General features: G+C 36.2%; 1 protein-coding gene across 1 annotated transcript in view; it reads right to left on the minus strand.

Annotated features, from left to right (window-relative positions):
- Positions 1–22,105, minus strand: part of LOC137399221 (NFX1-type zinc finger-containing protein 1-like) — a 62,268-nt gene that overhangs the window by 32,123 nt on the left and 8,040 nt on the right. Inside the window, exons 2-11 of the mRNA XM_068085232.1 lie at positions 22,020–22,105; positions 20,010–20,223; positions 16,086–16,363; positions 15,404–15,751; positions 15,061–15,215; positions 13,602–13,782; positions 10,850–11,136; positions 8,498–8,608; positions 7,975–8,133; positions 5,479–5,612 (exon numbers count right to left, since the gene is read on the minus strand). The exon at positions 22,020–22,105 is cut by the window's right edge and continues 147 nt beyond it. Coding sequence (XP_067941333.1) covers positions 5,479–5,612; positions 7,975–8,133; positions 8,498–8,608; positions 10,850–11,136; positions 13,602–13,782; positions 15,061–15,215; positions 15,404–15,751; positions 16,086–16,363; positions 20,010–20,223; positions 22,020–22,105 — 1,953 coding nt within the window. The remainder of the gene's footprint in view (positions 1–5,478; positions 5,613–7,974; positions 8,134–8,497; positions 8,609–10,849; positions 11,137–13,601; positions 13,783–15,060; positions 15,216–15,403; positions 15,752–16,085; positions 16,364–20,009; positions 20,224–22,019) is intronic.

Below are 22,105 nucleotides of genomic sequence, written 5' to 3' on the forward strand. Positions count from 1 at the left end.
TAACGAATTCAAAATCTTCAAATAGTAAGGAATTGTCTTTTCATGACGATTGTGATAGTATGGGATAGTCTTTTCATGACGATTGTAAATAGATGCAGGCTAAAAACTTTTTCCTCAATAGAATTATCATCTCTTTGTTCCTACTACCAAGTGAAGCACACTCTGAGCTTTAAGTTGAATCAATGTGTAAGCTTTTTGGTACAACAGTCAAATCATAGAATTAAAGTTTAAAAAATTGGAATTGTTTTCCCTAAAATGGCAATACAATGCGCCCTCGGGTTACAATGACCCTGTTATATGATTTTTCGCCCTGCGATATAGAACACGCTGATTTGTCGTTATTTTTATACAAAATATTTTTTGCCATACGAAATCAACAAATATTTCTTTTAAAATTCAAAGTTGGCAGTCGGTGGTGTGCTGATTACATTGGAATAACAAATACACTGATATGCTATTTGCGGAAATCCTTATAACAACGCATGAAAGAGATACAATGGTCAATCTCGCTCAGTTCGACTATTCATTACACGTATTAGTTATTGCAAAAATGAAACCGGAAACAGATTGGTGATAAAATAAATGGAATATACATGTATATGATGCTTGATCTTGCTCCGTTCAGCGTTACTAGTTATTGGGCAAACGAAACTGGAAACTGATTGGTGATAAAATAAATGGAATATACGTGTATATGATGCTTGATCTTGCTCTGTTCAGCGTTACTAGTTATTGGGCAAACGAAACTGGAAACGGATAGGGGATAAAATTTTAGCGATGAACAAGTTAAAGTTCAATAAAATAGTTAAAAATACATACTAAAACTTTGCTTCAAGTATGTGTTTAGTAAGCTAACTTTCTTTAAGTTAAGTTCAATGTTTATGTTGTACATCCGTCTCGAAAGTAAGAGCTCCCTACGGTACGTACTGCACATGGTACATTATAATGTTACATTTTATTGCAGATCATAACCACTAAATACGCTAAAGTTACTGTAGGCAAATATAGTTACTAAGGTTAACATATTATTTTGTTACTAATTTTTAATATGTAAAGTACTTAAATAAAATTTTGATAATTTTACAAGGGGGTGTTTGCATTAGGTATTTATTTTGGGTTTCTTTACCCCTCTTTACCCCTCTATACGACACTTTACCCCTCTTTACCCCTCTATACGACACTTTACCCCTCTATACGACACTTTCGCTTTACAATGCAAACACTAGAACGAATTAAAATCGTATGGCGAGGGTCTATTGTACATAAAAACCAGCTGCATCAAACACAATAGTTCTAAATGGGTCAAATGGCACCTATTTCTCAGACACTCTGCTAAATTTCAACTCTTTACCACCTTGTGTTGAAATTGTTTTTTGGTGTAAAATATATGCTTCTTGATTTCTGCTTTGTGCTTTATCCTGGGGTCTGCGAATGCTAAATGGCATACAACTCCACCTCAATAAAGATTATTTCAACCTACATCCCATATGTTTATGGCAGTGGTTCCCAACTGGTGGTCCATGGACCCCTAGGGGTCCACAGGAGGTTTTGAGGGGGTCCACAGGCTGGTGCCAGTATTGGTTTTTCTAGCTAGATATTGACAGCTATTTATGTCATAGTGGTTGGATCAATGATATAAAACCCTAAAAGGATAGGCAATGGCTATCATATGGGCGGGGTTTAATCATCGAAGTCTGTTGGGATTGTGCTAGCCCGGGTTTCACGAATAATGCAATTCTCGCGGGGTGGTCGCGTTGTTTTGCTAGGTTTTTGGGTTTAGACTTTTATCATCTATGTGCTTCAACCGCTGGATAGTACCTGATTTTCTGTTAGTAGTATAAACAACAAAACCTGTAAACAGCAAACATGTAATTCTCTCTTTCCCTCTTCAATTTCAGCGATATACTAAGATCCATGGAAAATAAGACATTTCAATTTACCTATTTTTACCAATTTTTAGATTAGTAGGGGTCTTAGTATATGCTTAAATTTAAATATAATTTACCCGAAATCACCCGAACAACAGCCTTTTTTCCCTAGTTTTTAATTGATATTTTTCTACCTATAATATAAATGACAAAGTCTTTTGTCATTGTCACATTGTTTGACCTGGCCAATAAGATGGGACAGCTGCAAAGCTGTGCAGTTTAGTTTTCATACTCAAAATCTAAATGTAAAACCCAATTTGGGTCATTTCACAATGGCGTCTATTAATATCATGAATGCTTGTTAATGGCAGCTGACTGATCATAATTGTGACAATATTTGGCAACTATATTTATTTGACAACAAAATGAACCCAGCAGATCGGTAAAATAACCAAAGATGTTTATGAAGATAAAACCAAATCATGAAGAATTTTGGCCTTCCATGATTCATCCATATCCACAGACAGCCAAACACACCCTTCGAACTCTGCTCCCATTTGTGTCTACATACTTATGCGAGTTCGCTTTCTCTTCCATGGTTGTTCTCAAATCGAAACAACGAAACCGACTGGGACTTGAAGACGACATGCGATGCGCTTTGTCAACCATTTCCCCAAAGATTGAGAATTTGGTGAAAAATAAGAAGTACAATTCATCCCACTAACAAACTGACTACTGAAAATTAACAGTCAAAGCAATTTAGTATAGCATTTCTTTATATAAGTAAATAAATAAAACATGTCAAATCTATTGACTCTTATATTATTCTAATTTATAATGTACGCCAATTTACAATGCATTGTTATAAACATCATATATTATGATGTTTATAAAGGGGTCCATGACTTTTAGATAAAGAGCTCAGGGGGTCCATGGCTCCAATGTAGTTGGGAACCACTGGTTTACGGCTTACAGTAATGAGTTGATTTGCATTATAACTGATTTTTACTCCCAAAATACCAACCACTACAAAAGTACTAACTACTACTAAAGTATTAACTATTGCTCTAAAGTACTAACTATTACTCTAAAGTACTAACTATCACTAAAGTACTAACTATCACTAAAGTACTAACTATTACTAAAGTACTAACTATCACTAAAGTACTAACTATTGCTCAAGTACTAACTATTATTAAAGTACCAACTATTGCTAAAGTACTAACTATTACTAAAATACTAACTATCACTAAAGTACTAACTATCACTAAAGTACTAACTATTACTAAAGTACTAACTATCACTAAAGTACTAACTAGTACTAAAGTTCTAACTACCACGAAAGAAAACAATGAATCAAATTAGTAAGTTTTCAGTCTAAATATCTAGCTGACGACGTGCAGTCCATTAACTGGGTATTTGGCTGCATCATAACAGCGGTGAATAAATATTTCTTAAAAACATTGACCTGCCTACCCAGAGCAACTGTGAAGTTACTTTCCCTCATAAAGCATAATAATAGAGGTCAGTGAGTAACTGGAGATACGATGAAAAAGTTAATATAAAAATTAGTTCAAAAAATACTGTAGACACTCTTTCAACGTAAACCTCTTATAATGTAAATTCCACATAGGCCTAGTGTACAGAATTTATGTAAAGTATTTGCTTTGTACTACATGAAAAATCTGTATAATGTAAACTGTCAAGTCAGGGCAAGCTCTCAAATTCGACTTTGATAACGAGAATCTCGCTGTTAGCCTTAAACATATCACTTTTTCTTTTGCCGAACTTGGGAGAGAAAATGACTTAGAGGTTTATCTCTATATGTACTTGTACCCTGGCAGTCTAGTTTACCTTAGAGGTTTATCTCTATATGTACTTGTACCCTGGCAGTCTAGTTTACCTTAGAGGTTTATCTCTATATGTACTTGTACCCTGGCAGTCTAGTTTACCTTAGAGGTTTATCTCTATATGTACTTGTACCCTGGCAGTCTAGTTTACCTTAGAGGTTTATCTCTATATGTACTTGTACTCTGGCAGTCTAGTTTACCTTAGAGGTTTATCTCTACATGTACTTGTACCCTGGCAGTCTAGTTTACCTTAGAGGTTTATCTCTATATGTACTTGTACCCTGGCAGTCTAGTTTACCTTAGAGGTTTATCTCTATATGTACTTGTACCCTGGCAGTCTAGTTTACCTTAGAGGTTTATCTCTATATGCACTTGTACCCTGGCAGTCTAGTTTACCTTAGAGGTTTATCTCTATATGTACTTGTACTCTGGCAGTCTAGTTTACCTTAGAGGTTTATCTCTACATGTACTTGTACCCTGGCAGTCTAGTTTACCTTAGAGGTTTATCTCTATATGTACTTGTACCCTGGCAGTCTAGTTTACCTTAGAAGTTTATCTCTATATGTACTTGTACCCTGGCAGTCTAGTTTACCTTAGAGGTTTATCTCTACATGTACTTGTACCCTGGCAGTCTAGTTTACCTTAGAGGTTTATCTCTACATGTACTTGTACCCTGGCAGTCTAGTTTACCTTAGAGGTTTATCTCTATATGTACTTGTACCCTGGCAGTCTAGTTTACCTTAGAAGTTTATCTCTATATGTACTTGTACCCTGGCAGTCTAGTTTACCTTAGAGGTTTATCTCTATATGTACTTGGACTCTGGCAGTGCAGGTCATCAAGTGTGACGTTAAAGCAGTGAGAATAAGTAACTGCACAATTATTCAGAAATACTCAAAGACGATCGATTGGCACAGTCGTTAAAGTCTCGGTCTACCAATATAAATGTCATGAGTTGGAGTATCGTCGAAAGCTATCTTTTATCCTGACCTTGAATCCTAGAGACGGGCGAACAGATACACGCCGCTCTTACTTTGGTAAAAATATATTTTTGCTTTGCTTTATTTTAGACATATAAACCATTTATTACCACTTTTCCTCGTAATAGACCTGTCTAGAAAAAATCGATGTAAATTATCATTGAAGGCGTGTGTTCCCTTAACTTATTGTAAAATCACCGCAATCGTGGATGACAAATTGAGTAAAAATGAGAAAAGCTATTGATACAAACAAATAATACTACAGTTACAGTGTATTCGTTAAATTAAACTAAAAAGTTAAATTTTTCCTTTTTGGAAGTCCAAAGGATGAGTTTGGGACGATCTTGGAGCGAATCAGAAAATTCACATGCATTTCACCGTTTGCATAACCTAAAAATCCCTACAACGTATACACTCCCGAAACAAGTTTTTTACATTGTAGGAGTCCCTACTATAATATATCAAAGCAATAACAAGGCTTAAATAAAAGGGTTATAATAGTATAGTATGATTTGTTGCGTTTCTGCTATGTTCGCCATTCGGAGTAATTCAAACAATATATTAAGTTGGCGCAAGCAAGCTTCAATACAGTAGACCAACATAAGGATACACAGTGCATATACACATGTGACATATAATATACTTGCGATATATCTATAAGAACATGCATGGCACTATATGCATGTAGCACACTGAATTGTCAATGAGCCGATGACAAGTGTACTAGACAGATGGGGCTCACATGCCCAACTCGTATCGTTATTGCATCTTGTTATACTCACTACAAAGCGTTCCTTTTTAGCCTTGAGATCTAAGTGAGCATGGAAGAGCTGTCGGGATCTCCTCCCTCTCTGCTTGCTAATGTTACAGGGTTCAAGGCGGGCATTGTTGCTTCTGCTCCCAACCCTAACCATGTCTAAAGAATATGAAAGATGAAGAATATAGATATATACTACTGGGGGTCCTCCCATGTTTTGTGACGATTCTGACGACCCGACAACAGGGATATTTAAAAGTGACAGACGAGACGACCATTTATCAATGTAGGTAACGATGATTGTGTAAGTAGGATTACTACGGCTACACGTAGCAAATTTTTCGTTAATTCTGAGTTCTTGCTGAAATCACGAAAAACACAGAATTATTCGGTCGAAATTCACAGATACATGTCTTTGTATACGTGTATTTGAGCTGTGCATGCCCACCGAACTCGTCGAGGAAATGCTTTTAACAGACTAAAAAAATTAATAGCGAGCACGACTCTAGCAGCTTTAACAATTAGTATAGTCCAAGACACGTATTGCGACTCACAATAAAAGTACGATGGCAATTCAACATAGTACACACGATGTAACAGTTTAAGTTGCGCTATTGTTGGTTAACGAGCACGAATTTAGCAAATTTAAAAATATATTTAGTCCGAGAACATAATGTGACACGCAAGAAAATATCACAGCAATTCACCATAATAAATACGATGCAACCGACTTGATTGCGCTAAAGATGGCAACATTTTTTTACCGCAAAACTTTTGTTGTTAAAAAATTTTTTTTATTAAAAAAACAACAAACCATTTGTAGCCATAGCGTCCAAACAATAAATAATACAAGAGCGCAATCTAAGCAGTTGCATCGTGTGTACTATGTTGAATTGCACTTTTACTTATATTGTGTGTCATTATACGTGTCTTGGACTATACTAATTGCAAAAGCTGCTAGAATCGTGCTCGCTAGCATGACTCTAGCAGCACGGAATAATTCTGTGTGTTTTGTTCATTTCAAAAAATCAACACAATCAAACGAAACTTCACTAGTTTTGGTTTGAAGCATCTGGTCCAGCATTTATAGACGGCCAGGTAATTAAAGTAAACAGCAATGAAATGCCACGACACTGACAGCAAATCCGTTTCCAAGTCTATGACTGACAGTGATTATTAAAGACAATCTCGGTCTATTTTCAGTACAATAAATGTAGCCCTAAAAACCTAAGACGGCTGTCACTCTTCGCGGAGTAATCAGCAACGCTCCCAAACATCACAAATAGGTTTGTGAAGGTCGCTGGTTGAGTCATGCTTTTGATTAGCAGAAGTTAAAGCTGAGCAAGTTTCAGGTTTTTAACGCAACCCAGTGCCACCAGAATAGATATTTGTATTAAAATAACGAATGTGAAGAAAGAGGTTGTTTTGGTTACCAACTTGAAAAAGGTGACGACAGTGATTTTAAAAGTGACGACAGTAATTTTAAAAGTGACTATTATAACAACAACTTTGTATGGTAGGACCCTCACTACTGGTGATATATACCCATATACAAGTAATAAACAGATATAACAGGCATATATAATAAACATATATAATCCATATATATTGTCTATCTGTAGTTCGTGTGTCCAGTTATAGCTATGAAGTTTTAGGAATGATAAATCCGTTTCGCACTAGATTTGAACTCATATCCTCCTGGTCTGCAGACAGACATGCTAAACCACTAGGCTAAGTGACTACATTGCCATACAATGGAATAATTGCAGTCATATTCATTACATTGGTTAAAATACACAAAACGACATTGTGTGATACGTAAGGTCACATGAGCTGGCTTCATGGCTCACGGTATAGCAATATAAGCAAGCTTAAGTTACTAGCTTAAGTTTCCCAAATTAGCCAATTTGCTAATTTTGCCATCAGCTAATTACATAATTTAACCAAGGGCAACTACATTACCTGCCACTGTTTATAAGCTGTTTTTTATTACCTGTGCAACACCAGACATTCTCTAGTAAACATATCTCATAAACATATGTAATAAACATATATAATAAACATCTATATATATATATATATATTTCTCAACGTATGTCCATCTGTCTGTCTGCATTCTGGCTATAGCTATTATTAGAATAGCTGTAGCTGAACAACAATGCTGACGCAACATCATGGCTTACCAACATTAGAAGACTAGCTTACTGGAATTTTCCATTGGCAATGTGCCAGGCTAATAGCTTGAAAGTTACAGTTGTTTGACAAAGTTGTAAAACTTTTACAGTTGTTTTTATTTTTTTCTTAATTTATTTCAACTACACAAAACACTTCTTTCATGATATGTAGTTTGAAAGTTAGAATGGGAAATGTTGTTATATGTTACATACAAAGCAATTTTCTGTCCAGACTTTTTTATTACCAGGGCAACGCCGGGTAGCACTGCTAGTATAAATATATATAATAGATAGATTACTTTATGAGCTATGAGGTGGGACAGATTACTGGATATAATAGTACTCACCGCTGATAGGGCAGAAGTCTAGCATGCCTTCTAAAAACTGATCTAGTGCATGATTCGTGAAACAGACAACCAGCATCTGTTGAAGGGTTTGTGTTGGACACATGTTTCTTCGCCTTCCCTCAAAATCAGTAGAGGAAGCCAAAGAATGCATCTTGACCGCTGCAACAGAATCGAGTGACTAAAGAAAGAAAGATCCAAAATGTTCTGCTGTGAACATGCAAAATAGTGTAATACAAAAAACAGCATGCAAATTATATTATATGCAAGATTTACGTGTAAATTTATTATCTGTGTATGTATATTGACTGAAGTGCTTTTCTAGCTTTTACCTATTTAACTCCAAGATTTATAAAAATAATTGTCATAACTACCAGAATATGGTCATCCTCCTGCTAATAGACTCGTGTGCTGGTTAGTGATAAGGCATTTATACATACCACCAGTCGTACCACCAGTCGTAGTAACAAACTTGATGAAATTGTCTACACAAATACAATTCAACAAATGCTTTATCACAACATACTGGCCTCTTCTGTTTCTTCTGTAGGCTCTCCGCATGGCACACCATAAAAGTTGTAGAGCAGAGCTTCCACTATCTTTAGACCGACATAAGTCTTTCCTGTACCAGGAGGTCCTACGTTTGCAACAACAAAAAATTATTTTTGCTAAATGATAAATACTTTTTAGCCTATTTGAAAACCTGATCTAACAGAGCTGTCAATATACACTGCCGTATGTCAATATACACTGCCGTATGTCAATATACACTGCCACATGTCAATATACACTGACGTATGACAATATACACTGCCGTATGACAATATACACTGCCGTATGTCAATATACACTGCCGTATGTCAATATACACTGCCGTATGTCAATATACACGGCCGTATGTCAATATACACTGCCGTATGACAATCTTTAAGGACATTTATGCACACGCTCAAATGCAAGCCTACGCATGTGTTTGTATGCGCATTCGAGCGTGTGCATATATATATTATATATAATATACATGTCTATATATAGATATATATACAACCAGTAACTCTACATATATAGCTGATAGAGAGTGCTGATAGAGAGTGCTGATAGAGAGTGCTGATAGAGAGTGCTTATAGAGAGTGCTGATAGAGAGTGCTGATAGAGAGTGCTGATAGAGAGTGCTGATAGAGAGTGCTGATAGAGAGTGCTGATAGAGAGTGCTGATAGAGAGTGCTGATAGAGAGTGCTGATAGAGAGTGCTTATAGAGAGTGCTGATAGAGAGTGCTTATAGAGAATGCTGATAGAGAGTGCTGATAGAGAGTGCTGATAAAGAGTGCTGATAGAGAGTGCTGATAGAGAGTGCTGATAGAGAGTGATCCACACAAAGTGTAGAGCTACATTTATAAATAGTTTTAAAGAATAGAGAAAGCATAATATTATTATGCTTTATTATTTATCTTGAGGTGTTGACTGATGTTCTAAAAAAAGAATCAAGGAGATTGACCAACCAGAAGCTGAGATATAGCCAGGCAAACACAGGTCTACCAAAAAACATAAGTGTTTTGGTAATCATCAGTATATGACGTATGAAATCGACTTGTGTGCCATTGGTCAATTAAGCCAATTAATGCGCTCTCCTATAACAATCACGGCGTTTTAATTGGTTTAATCCCTGCAAGTATAGAACAATCAAATTGGGCCTAACAATCATTGCTCTGATTTTGCTATCTTGCTAGTTCAGCTCAGTTTTGTTGTTCTCCCACTTAGCTTCCCTATCCGGACTCATCTTTAGCGTTGTTCAGATTTTTTTAAATATAGCTATAAATGGAATCAATTAAATCAATCATCAATCTCAGTTATCATTTGGAATGTTCTACAAATTATATTAGTTACATCATTTATTCTATATGCAGTTATATTATTATTTTGTATAACATACATTATGATTATTATATTGATCATAAAAAATAATCATAGATAAGATAATAGATAAATAGAAAAATCAAATCAAAAGTTATTGTTTTCTTTTCTTACAGCAAGAGCAGCACGGTCAAGTTATTATTTTTAAAATTATGGCTGTAGTGAGCTTACAGTCTGTTAATAGTGACGATAATACGATAATCATGAAAATCAACTGAATGCTGCAGTAGGTACACAGTAGGAAAATGATGAATGAACAAAAATTCACATTCCCATTTCTTATTCTAAACAAACTGCAAATCGCGGATGTCGCATATAGACTATACACGCGCCGTTCGTTGAACAGATGATCTTCAGAGCATATCCGTGGAGATCGAGTTAAATTTGAAGCACAATAGTCAAAATCTGCTCTTTTGTTTTGAAAAATCACGGCGAGGGGTTGTGGGCAAATGCCTTTACCACACAATGTTTGCTTGATTTTCCTGAGAAACCAGAGCTAGTCTGTAAATTCTTTACTATCGCGAGAAGCGTTTCACATCTCGTAGCCTAAAACAATCATTATACGTAACGGCGGTAAGGGTGTGCAACTCCAGCACATGACCAATAAGTCGATTTCATACGTCACAATTCTCGGGAATTTCGAAGGGTTTTCCTCTGATTCGTTATTAGGTAGACCTGTGTTTGGCTGGCTATATCTCAGGTTCTAATGGGTCAATCTCCTTGATTCTTTTTTTAGAACATCAGTCAACACATCAAGATAAATAATAAAGCATAATAATATTATGCTTTTTTATTCTTTAAGTATAAAGTATAGGTTGCACTTAGCTCTCAGCTACTGTCTGTTTCAAGGATATAGTGTCTCCTTTCATCAGGTTGGACACTTTTAGATCAGAGTCTAGTGAGATATGTTTTAGACAACTCTTATTACATCACTATCTACTTATAACAAATATGGGACACATTTACCTTGAATGATGACAAACTCTTTCGTCAAGGCCATCTTGAAAGCCTCGTGCTGGGCTTTGTTGAACCCAAGGTCTGCAGCAGTAGGAAGGGGTTTACTAGTATCATAGCCATAATCCTCATAGCCATATCTATGATTATATCCATAGCTGTAGTGGCTGTGAGACGCTGTGTTGGACCCAAGTTCCGATGCAGCAACCGACTCGGACACATTGCCATTTCCCAAAATTAAGTGAAAGCCATTAAAAGTTCCTTTCAAGTACACTGGTAAATCTATCTGTCTTTGCACACTGTAAACACAAACAAATAAAAAGTTTGTCAGAATAATTAAATCTAAAAGCATGCAAAGAGACGTCGATACCTATGTTGACTTAAAGATAGCATATAATGCTGACAAGTACAAGCGAGTTTACTGTCTTAGAGCACCTGACTTGCTAATAGGAGTTTGGAGCTCAATACAAGCGAGTGGTAACTGCCGTAGTTTACTGTCTTAGAGCACCTGACCTGCTAACAGGAGGTTGGAGCTCAATACAAGCGAGTGGTAACTGCCGTAGTTTACTGTCTTAGAGCACCTGACCTACTAACAGGAGGTTGGAGCTCAATACAAGCGAGTGATAACTGCCTTAGTTTACTGTCTTAGAGCACCTGACCTGCTAATAGGAGGTTGGAGCTCAATACAAGCGAGTGGTAACTACCGTAGTTTACTGTCTTAGAGCACCTGACCTGCTAATAGGAGGTTGGAGCTCAATACAAGCGAGTGATAACTGCTGTAGTTTACTGTCTTAGAGCACCTGACCTGCTATCAGGAGGTTGGAGCTCAGTTCCCGAAAAAGTAGCTGACACTGACCGAAATAGTATCACAACTTAAATTTCTTGCTAAAGATAAAAAAACTCGGAGTCGTCCCGACTCCCTTACCGCCAAGCACAGACATGTCCAGTAAGGGACACGGAGTCGTTGTATGTGCAGCAATGCTTTTAATGACACGCACAGCCTACGCTTGTGATGAGTAAAAGAGACAATATACTCTATCTTCCAAAGACTGGCCACATATTTGTTTTTTTGTAAACCTTTCTCTATGCAACAGTTACATGCTTATCACGTGTGTAATCCTTAAGTTCTGTATGTTTGCGGGTCACATATCAAGTGTTGCTGTCATTAAAGATAGTAACATATCAGGTGTTGCTGTCATTAAAGATAGTAACATATCAAGTGTTGCTGCCATTAAAGATAGTAACATATCAGGTGTTGCTGTCATTAAAGATAGTAACATATCAAGTGTTACTGCCATTAAAGATAGTAACATATCAAGTGTTGCTGCCATCAAAGGTAGTAACGTATCAAGTGTTAGTGCCATCAAAGGTAGTAACATATCAAGTGTTACTGCCATCAAAGGTAGTAACATATCAGGTGTTGCTGTCATCAAAGGTAGTAACATATCAAGTGTTACTGCCATCAAAGGTAGTAACATATCAAGTGTTACTGCCATCAAAGGTAGTAACATATCCATTGCCATAAGATGTAGAAGTCAATCTGACACATCTCAACAAACTTGTAAACACTCTATCAATGAGATCGCCTAGCTATATAGTAATAAACCTACTACTAGTTCACGATTCTTATGAGATTATTACAATATTTAATTATAAGTTTGGATGACTATGGAAATGTAAGCTATTGATGGATGACTATTGATATTGTTAGGTATGACGTTTTGAAATGTAAACAAAATTGTTCATTGGTTTTCTATTATTACTGTATTACTATATTAATAATACTGGTTGTTCTAATAATATCAGTGCATTTTACTTCTAATATTGGCCAATATTGCATTTCTCCTATTGCAGGGGGAGAAATATAAACATATAATCTTTTCCTTTCATTATTGCTGTTTGTTGTACATAATAACACCCAGTACATTACTGCTACCATTACAGTTATCCTATTTCACTGCAGTGCCATTTGACTGCTAATATTGCATTTCTCAACCATCAGTACTCTTTCTCTTTTCCCATGTAACTTTATGCACATGTAACTAACTGCATATAGTTAGTTACATGTGCTATATGCACTTACAGAGTAATATAGCATTAGCTATATGCATTAACAGAGTAATATAGCACTAGCTAGCTATATACTAACAGAGTAATATAGCACTAGCTATATGTATTAACAGAGTAATATAGCACTAGCTATATGAATTACCAGGGTAATATAGCACTAGTTATATGTATTAACAGAGTAATATAGCACTAGCTATATGTATTAACAGAGTAATATAGCACTAGTTATATGTATTAACAGAGTAATATAGCACTAGCTATATGTATCAACAGAGTAATATAGCACTAGTTATATGTATCAACAGAGTAATATAGCACTAGCTATATGTATCAACAGAGTAATATAGCACTAGTTATATGTATCAACAGAGTAATATAGCACTAGTTATATGTATCAACAGAGTAATATAGCACTAGCTATATGTATTAACAGAGTAATATAGCACTAGCTATATGAATTACCAGGGTAATATAGCACTAGTTATATGTATTAACAGAGTAATATAGCACTAGCTATATGTATTAACAGAGTAATATAGCACTAGCTATATGTAACATAAAAACTGAAGTCTGAAGCTGTGAATGTCTCACTGGCGAGTCTTATATACCAAATTTTGTCACATTGCACCATCGGTAAAACCCTCGATCGATTAGCATGAATGTTGCTACCCTATAAAGGTTTAGTCTCACGTACCGCACGATGTACTGGCTCAGAGGGAAATTGTTAGAATTGAGATAATGCATGCCGGTCAAGACATGGTAATAGGCCTCAAAGTATGCCGTTGATTCTACTGCCATAAAAGGCATCTCTTCGTTTCCCAGTTCATCAAACATCTTTTGTGACTCGGGCAAAAATTGTATCTCAAATACTCCGTCTAAAAAAGAATAATATGAAATTGCTGTTACCTGCAACCATCTTATCGTCTGTCGTTGCTCAAGTTTTCAGAAGGTCTGAGCTTGTAGAATTCAATCCGTGCCATTGAGCATAACACTTACCATAACGCACAGCACTTATATCATGGTAAATATAAGCTGTAATTTGATTATACCCTAATTATAACACTAAATTACATAAATCATTATACTAGTTGAATGCCAGCATTGCACGGATACTAAAATATTTACCCAATGAATTTGAGTAGCTTAAGCAAGTAAAGCTAGTAACTTATTATAAGAGCAGTGTAAATATAATATTTATATATATTATAATATATCACATAAATGTGATTTTCAAGTGTGCTGGTAACCAATAGTGTTTTTGCAAGCGCTGCATAAGTATGTGTACTGTTATTATAGAGTAGCATGTGTTCCAGATTTGCTACAAGCAGTGCTATTGTGTGTCATTATACTAATGACAGTAGCTTTTCAAGTTCGTTACAAGCATCGCTATTAGCCATCATTACAATGGCTTTAGCTTTTAACACTGGTCACTAGTTGGTTTGCACGGCCACCTTGAAGGACTATTTAAAGTGTGGAAGTTTTTCAACCTCTTATCTACACTCATCAAAAGGAACATCTTATTATACAGTAAGTTTATCGTTCTCTACTTGTACTACTGTATGTCATCATGTAGCTTTGCACTTTTATCAATGTCTTCTTACACATGTGTCAGGATGGACTTAACTGTTATATTCCAGGATGCAATCTTTACTGGCCATTTGATACACAACCATAAGCTAGTTTGTATTATATCTTACCTACTTTAACTGGGGCACATTACAGTCTTACTAGTGTTTGGAGGATATCTCCTAAATATTGGCACAATTAACTGAATTAAACAAATCAACGAACGAAAACATCTATCCGTTTGTCGCTATCTATATATCCTACCTAGATACTAGCACAGTATGGCAAAGACCGCGTAGTGTAGTTTGTTAACTCACTTGTCCGCAGACCTGAAGGTTCAGAGTTCAAATCCAGCGCAAAGCAAATTTTTCATTCCCAAAACTTTATCGATAAAACTAAACACACCAAAAACAGACACTGAGATTTGTATATATGCAAATTGCTAGGGCATATACTGACTTACTGTTTCAATGAGATAAATTTTCTGATCACCATAATTTATTATTATATTTATAAATAAATGTTAATTCATTAAAAGAAAGTAAAAGACACCCACGCACATCCCGACGAAATGACTACAAACCAACCCTTAGCGATGACTTCTGGCTTTCTCTCAGAAATGATTGCAAACAAATGCATTCTTTCAAAGCAGTCTTGGGAAAGACAGAGTAAGGAGCCGTACATGAGTCTTTTGGTTGAAAACCAGTTCATTCTTGCAAACATTCTGTTTTTCCTGTCAATCCTGCAAAAACAACCAACAGCTGATTATAGAAATGTAGAGACATACAACTCTAATTACCTCATATGATACCACATGAACTATACACACAACTCCGACCAACTCATAAAATATCACATGAAATAAGCACATATGAGTCCAATCAGCTCATAAGATATCACATGAAATATATCACATTCAAGTTAAGTCACCTGATAAGATATGTTACTCCGCTCTTTCCAAAATTTGGTGAAAGAACAGTAAAGTTTTCATAAACTTTAACATCGCCAGACCGGAACCTATTGGCTCCTGTCAGATACGGTCTGTCTTTGAAGCCTTTAATACCATTTCTGATGGTAGACACAAAATCTTCTCGCAGTAGTCGAAATTGAATGTCGAGGTAGTCATCAATGCTGTCAAAAGATCCCTCTACTACCTGTTTTCTGAGGCGCACCTGGATACGCATATCCTGGACAGTGGGGTAAACAGAAAGCTCCCGAAAACTACAGCTAGGTCTGTCAGTCGTTGCCACTCGACCAGTTCTTGATATCACCATTCGCCTGAGAACATGAAAAGGTTGATACCTAGCGTAGCCTATTGATCTATAAGCTCAGCATGTGATATGTCTATCTATAGGAGGTGATAAACTCAGTGTATGATATGTCTATCTATAGAAGGTGATAAACTCAGTATATGATATGTCTATATATAGGAGGTGATAAACTCAGTATATGATATGTCTATCTATAGGAGGTGATAAACTCAGTATATGATATATCTATATATAGGAGGTGATAAACTCAGTATATGATATGTTTATTAACAAAAGGTGATAAGCTCAGCACAACAGATCTGTCTTCAGGCATTCTAACCAAACTGCAAACAAATTATCACCTTTGGACTGCCTCATTTTCTTCTCTTTCTCTATTCTCAACATCCCGCGTTGCTTGAGCATACAGACTTTGCACAGTTGCCAATTGGCTATGAAGATTGACGACCCCATCAAGGACTAACTTGAGCATTCTTACCGGCCCGATAAGGGTCTTAATAGCCAATGGATCCATAGCACAGAGTTGATGAAAAACATTGAGGTAGCTCTGAAGGGAACTTGTTATACCTTCACTCAGTTGACTTGAAGAGCTTAGCTCGTTACTGTATCTATTGCCACATGTCTACAATGCAGTGTGATAAACCAATTTCTATATTAGTTTTGGCAGTGTGCAAAGCAATAGCACAGACGATAGTGAGCAAAGAACTTTAATATAGTTTAGAGCAAGTGTTCTCAACGTGGTCGGTGTCGACCCCCAGGAGTTGATACGAAATTTCAGGGATCAATGTATTTCTAGGGGTCTAATAGGGTTCCATTTTGGCAGATTGGTCTCTAAGAATTCACTTTGTGCGTTGGGGTTTACAAGGAGAAATAATTTGTGCCTCACAACTGTCTGCTTTTTTTAGGTCTTGTCTAACCATGATTGGTCCAATTCCAATTGGCCTAAAACCAACTCGTCCAATTGTACGATTGCTCTTCTATTTTGAATTGTGTACGAGATAAATGACTCTGATTTAAGTTTTCGTATTTCGACACTTGTCTTCACATCTATTTTTGACTATTTTCGATTATGTGTCCATGAATGAATTGGTATATTAGACCGATTGGCTTTGGATCAATCAGTTTTAAATCAATAGTCATCATTTTGACCTAGTCATTAACACGCTTCTTGCGATACTATCATGGCTATCCTTTCTTGACTCAAAGAAAAAATATCATCAATATTTTCAAGAATATTTAAAATTTGAATTTATTTTTGGCTTGTGATTTTTTGAAAACACAAATAGAATATTGCAATTACATAACATTCTACTCAACATTACAACTGCTGTGGCTTGCGATGGTGCACCAGCTATGATTGGTCATCGGTACAGATGGTTCTCAGCCCTACTTAAACAGAGACTGCTGATACTGTTGTTGTTCATTGCATTTCGGATAGGCAGCATTTAGTTACCTATGCAAAATGTAGTAAACGACAACACCGGTATATAACAAGTATATTGCGAAAGAAACCACTACGACCCTTCACCGCTTCACAAGAAATAAACTATTTAGAAGTACAATGGCAAAGATATATACTATATACATGTACAAATATATATGATTTAATACAATTCAATGTGTGCCCATTCAAAAGAACTGGATGCACGAGACTGCTAGCCGATTTCTGATTGTTGTGCACATCTGCTCTCCTTATATTATCTTCCGACTGGCAAGCCCCTTCTTCAAGCTCGGCTGTTTGCGCGTAAGTACGTGACCCGGCTTCGGTAATGTTGCCAACGTGTTATCTTTAGCTGGTTATAGCCTTAACAATAGAGCCAGCTTTATCCTGTGATACGGGTCAGTTTTAGCCATGCCGACTTTGGCGGTTGTATCTAATTGGCTGGCTAATATCGTCATGGTGACTGATTGTGCATGCATCCAGTTCATGACAGCTCAATACGCTGACCAGCTGTCAATAAACTCAGCAGACTCTTCTCGCTGACTTCCACCACAACATAACGGTTATATAAAAGCTAGACCAAACTAGCCAAAGGTTCAAATGAAATACAAAAGGTAACCCGAGAGACAAGGAAGTTATGCGCATCGGTCTGCCACAATGTGAATGATGTGCTTTTAAAGCTAGGAGAGTCCATGTACAAACGCCTACTAACACAATGCTTTCTTGAACTGTTGTGCAACAAAAACCGCAGATTCACACTAACGACTCGCAATGCTTTGCCTGTAGATTTATCATCTTTTATTAATTCACAAGCACTTCTTGTGTCCTTGACAAGCAGTTCCTGTGTCCATATTCGCCAGTTTCTACTTAGTATGCGCTATATACCAATCTCTGGCTATTGAGGGTTTTAAATTAATACATTTCTGCTATCTGTATGACTGGTCTAACTTGGTAACCAAATACATAACGGTTATATATAACAGCGCATACCAAAACAGTGAAGTGCGTTTCAAAGCTCTCAAAGAAATGAAAGTGCTGACAGGTAACTTTCTTTATTTGGTTTTAACATTTACCTACAGTTTAACATGAAAGTATAGTTCTAACATTTACCTACAGTTTAACATTTACCTACAGTTTAACATGAAAGTATAGTTTTAATATTTACCTACAGTTTAGCATGAAAGTATAGTTCTAACATTTACCTACAGTTTAACATGAAAGTATAGTTCTAACATTTACCTACAGTTTAACATGAAAGTATAGTTCTAGATCCCAATTCACAAGAAGAATTGCTAGAACCTAGCAGGAATTGAAAGGTAAAACCTATCTTCAATACTAAATGCTTTCATGGAATGCGGAACAGTGAGGTAGTTGTGAAAAAAGTATGCGAGGCTTTGCAAGATTGTTAATTCGTATATATTGGCCTTTCCAAGTTCTTATACGGTGGAGGCTGGTTTCAGTCATATTGATGTGCTTTTGAATAAACGGAGAAACAAAATGGACGCGCAAGAGAGAGGAGACTTGAAACTGAAATTGACAAATATCCAACTTGATATACAAAATCTTCTTCCTAACCATGAGATCCAACCAAAACATTAACAAAGGCTTGTGGTAACATCTAGCAACAAACATAATATTATTATTAGCAGTTAATTATTATTATGATATAAACAATATAACACAAAACCACTACAATTTTTATTAATAAATGTTTGCTAAATAGTTAAAATTTAGTATTGGGGTGGGGTCGATGACACATCATTAAAATTTGTGAGGGGTTGACTGCCTAAAAAGGTTGAAAACCCTTGTTTTAACCTCATATATACATGGTAACACTTTTGTCTTATGAAAACGAAGGCTCTTGAAAAAGCAAGTATGTTTGGTAGACATTTTCACTCTTCAGGAAATGTTTAAACGACTCTGAACTAGTTAAGTGCAGACATACCAGCCAAAGAATACTAAGTGACTAATTATTAAGTACACATTCCCATTTATAATTGCGATTTCACACTTGAAGACTGTTCTTTTTATCAAAGTCACTACTTATCAAAGCGCAACTGACACGATGACCAATCAAATAAGCCGCTCAGCTAACGCTAGTTAACCTAGGTCAAAGCATAATAATGTATTGTATATCTATTGATAACAGATGTAAATGCCTATCACAGGTGTTTCATTTATCAACCTGGATTGATTTTATGCAACACTGATTTTTCTGAATGAATGCAGTCCCATTTATCAATCCTTTAAACTCAAGATGTTGATGTTTTAAAATTCTAAAATATACTAGTTCTATGACTTTGAGAGCTTTTTGACTTAATCAGCTAATAGACTAACTTCCTATCTATTTAACAGGTTAGACTCAAGCTACAGCATGATATGATAACTTCACATCTATTTAACAGGTTAGACTCAAGCTACAGCATGATATGACTGAGATCGATGTTAATGCGTGTTAACCTGTTATCACCGTTATTATAACTCCAAATCTTATGGCCATTAAAAGCCTTCCCTCTTACCTATAGATGTGCCCGCCTCTGACCTATAGATGTGCCCGCCTCTGACCTATAGATGTGCCCGCCTCTGACCTATAGATGTGCCCGCCTCTGACCTATAGATGAGCCCACCTCGGACCTGAAAGCCTGCCTACCTGTGATCTGAAGCCACGCCCACCTCTGACCTATAGGCGTGTAAGTCTCATCTTACAGTGAACATTCACTGTAAGATGAGTGCTTGCTTTCAGAAGTGCCGTAAGGAAACAACAGAGCTAGAAGTTAAATGGAAGTTTGTGAAGATAAACAACAGGAAGAATGCTCAAAGCGGGAACCTGAGAAAGGAACGAGATTGCTTCGTTCAATAGTTGATGTCCCAGCGCTTCCCTGTAGGCGTCCATCGCTTCAGCTTGCAAAGCTTTGTCAATGGTCTTAAGGGCTAGGTCTATGAAATCGCGCCTTTCTTCATCCAACAGAAGATTAAGAAAACTTGGTTTGTTGCAGAACATGAGAGCTTCAGTTTGGGTTCCGTTAGCTGCCGTTTCTAGCCTGAATGCAATGAATAAAAAAAACATTAGTAGATACTTGTCTATTCAAGTGTGACAGTTTCTAGGATGCTTTACCTTATAAAAATCACATATGCACTGAAGGAGTGCTTAAAAACAAAACTAAGGCTTAATCTATATATCTAAATCTCAAAGTCTGTGTGTCTGTATGTAGTTCAGCTTGTCCGGCCAGAGCTATTAAAATATTGGAATGAAGAGCTCGCGTTGCAGAAGATTTGATCTTCTGCGCCAGGCAAATGCCTTACCAATTTAGCTACGCGAGATTGATGGATTCATTGTGTAATATTCTCCTAGTAATATTGTACCAGTATATGTGTTATCAAGATTCAACTGTATTCTCTGCTCTCTAGCATAAAACTGAATAATATGGTCAAAGCTGTAGGTCTAAGCGCAAGCATAGTCAAGGCTAATGTGAGTATAATAGCTATATAAACATAAATGTGGGAAAGTCAGTGTTTATACAAACATTCCGTAGTATGCTATTGCTATGAGAAAATGACATCATCAATGTCAACATACAACATCCCTTTCCATCTTTAATCGAATTCAGTGCACCAGTATTGAATATGCATATACTTCTGAGTGTTACACAAGCTAGGATACAGCCAACGGCTACCACAGGCACCAAGGAGAAGGCACCAAGCAGTGCCAGCCCCACAGCACAACCACAAGCCAAATCGAAACCCAAACTCAATGACGCAATGCTCAAGCTACCAAGAATCACCCAGCTTTATGCACAGAAGAAAGCGATGCTGATGGATCTTTCAGGAGAGGAAGTTCAAGACATATTCGACGTCTTGCCTGAAGAGACTGAAGGTGACAATGTTTATGTCAAGGCAATAATAATAATTATAATAATTATAATAGACACAAGTCATATTTGATAGTGTTCAACTATAATAGACACAAGTCATATTTGATAGTGTTCAACTATAAAAGACACAAGTCATATTTGATATTGTTCAACTATAGACACAAGTCATATTTGATAGTGTTCAACTATAATAAACACAAGTCATATTTGATAGTGTTCAACTATAGACACAAGTCATATTTGATAGTGTCCAACTATAATAGACACAAGTCATATTTGATAGTGTTCAACTATAAAAGACACAAGTCATATTTGATATTGTTCAACTATAGACACAAGTCATATTTGATAGTGTTCAACTATAATAAACACAAGTCATATTTGATAGTGTTCAACTATAGACACAAGTCATATTTGATAGTGTCCAACTATAATAGACACAAGTCATATTTGATAGTGTTCAACTATAATAGACACAAGTCATATTTGATATTGTTCAACTATAATAGACACAAGTCATATTTGATATTGTTCAACTATAGACACAAGTCATATTTGATAGTGTTCAACTATAATAGACACAAGTCATATTTGATAGTGTTCAACTATAATAGACACAAGTCATATTTGATAGTGTTCAACTATAATAGACACAAGTCATATTTGATAGTGTTCAACTATAATAGACACAAGTCATATTTGATAGTGTTCAACTATAATAGACACAAGTCATATTTGATAGTGTTCAACTATAATAGACACAAGTCATATTTGATAGTGTTCAACTACTTATAAGTCATATTGTCTAAGCTTTAATATAACACAAAAGACAGAGTCAACAGATGCCAGAACAGAACATAGACTACATTAGAAAGCGTTCATATTTTATCACCAGAAAAGTTTTATAGACTACTGGAGGTCTTACTGCTAACAGCTCCTATGCTATACAACTCCTTGCTACTTACGCCCTATATCCAATTCTGTAATCGGGATCGTACGCATTGCCTCCTCTGCCGCGCCCTCTCTGAGCTCCCCTTCCATCTCCTCTTCC

The sequence above is a fragment of the Watersipora subatra genome, chromosome 7 (genome assembly GCF_963576615.1).
Source record: "Watersipora subatra chromosome 7, tzWatSuba1.1, whole genome shotgun sequence".
In the NCBI taxonomy this organism is placed as follows: domain Eukaryota; kingdom Metazoa; phylum Bryozoa; class Gymnolaemata; order Cheilostomatida; family Watersiporidae; genus Watersipora; species Watersipora subatra.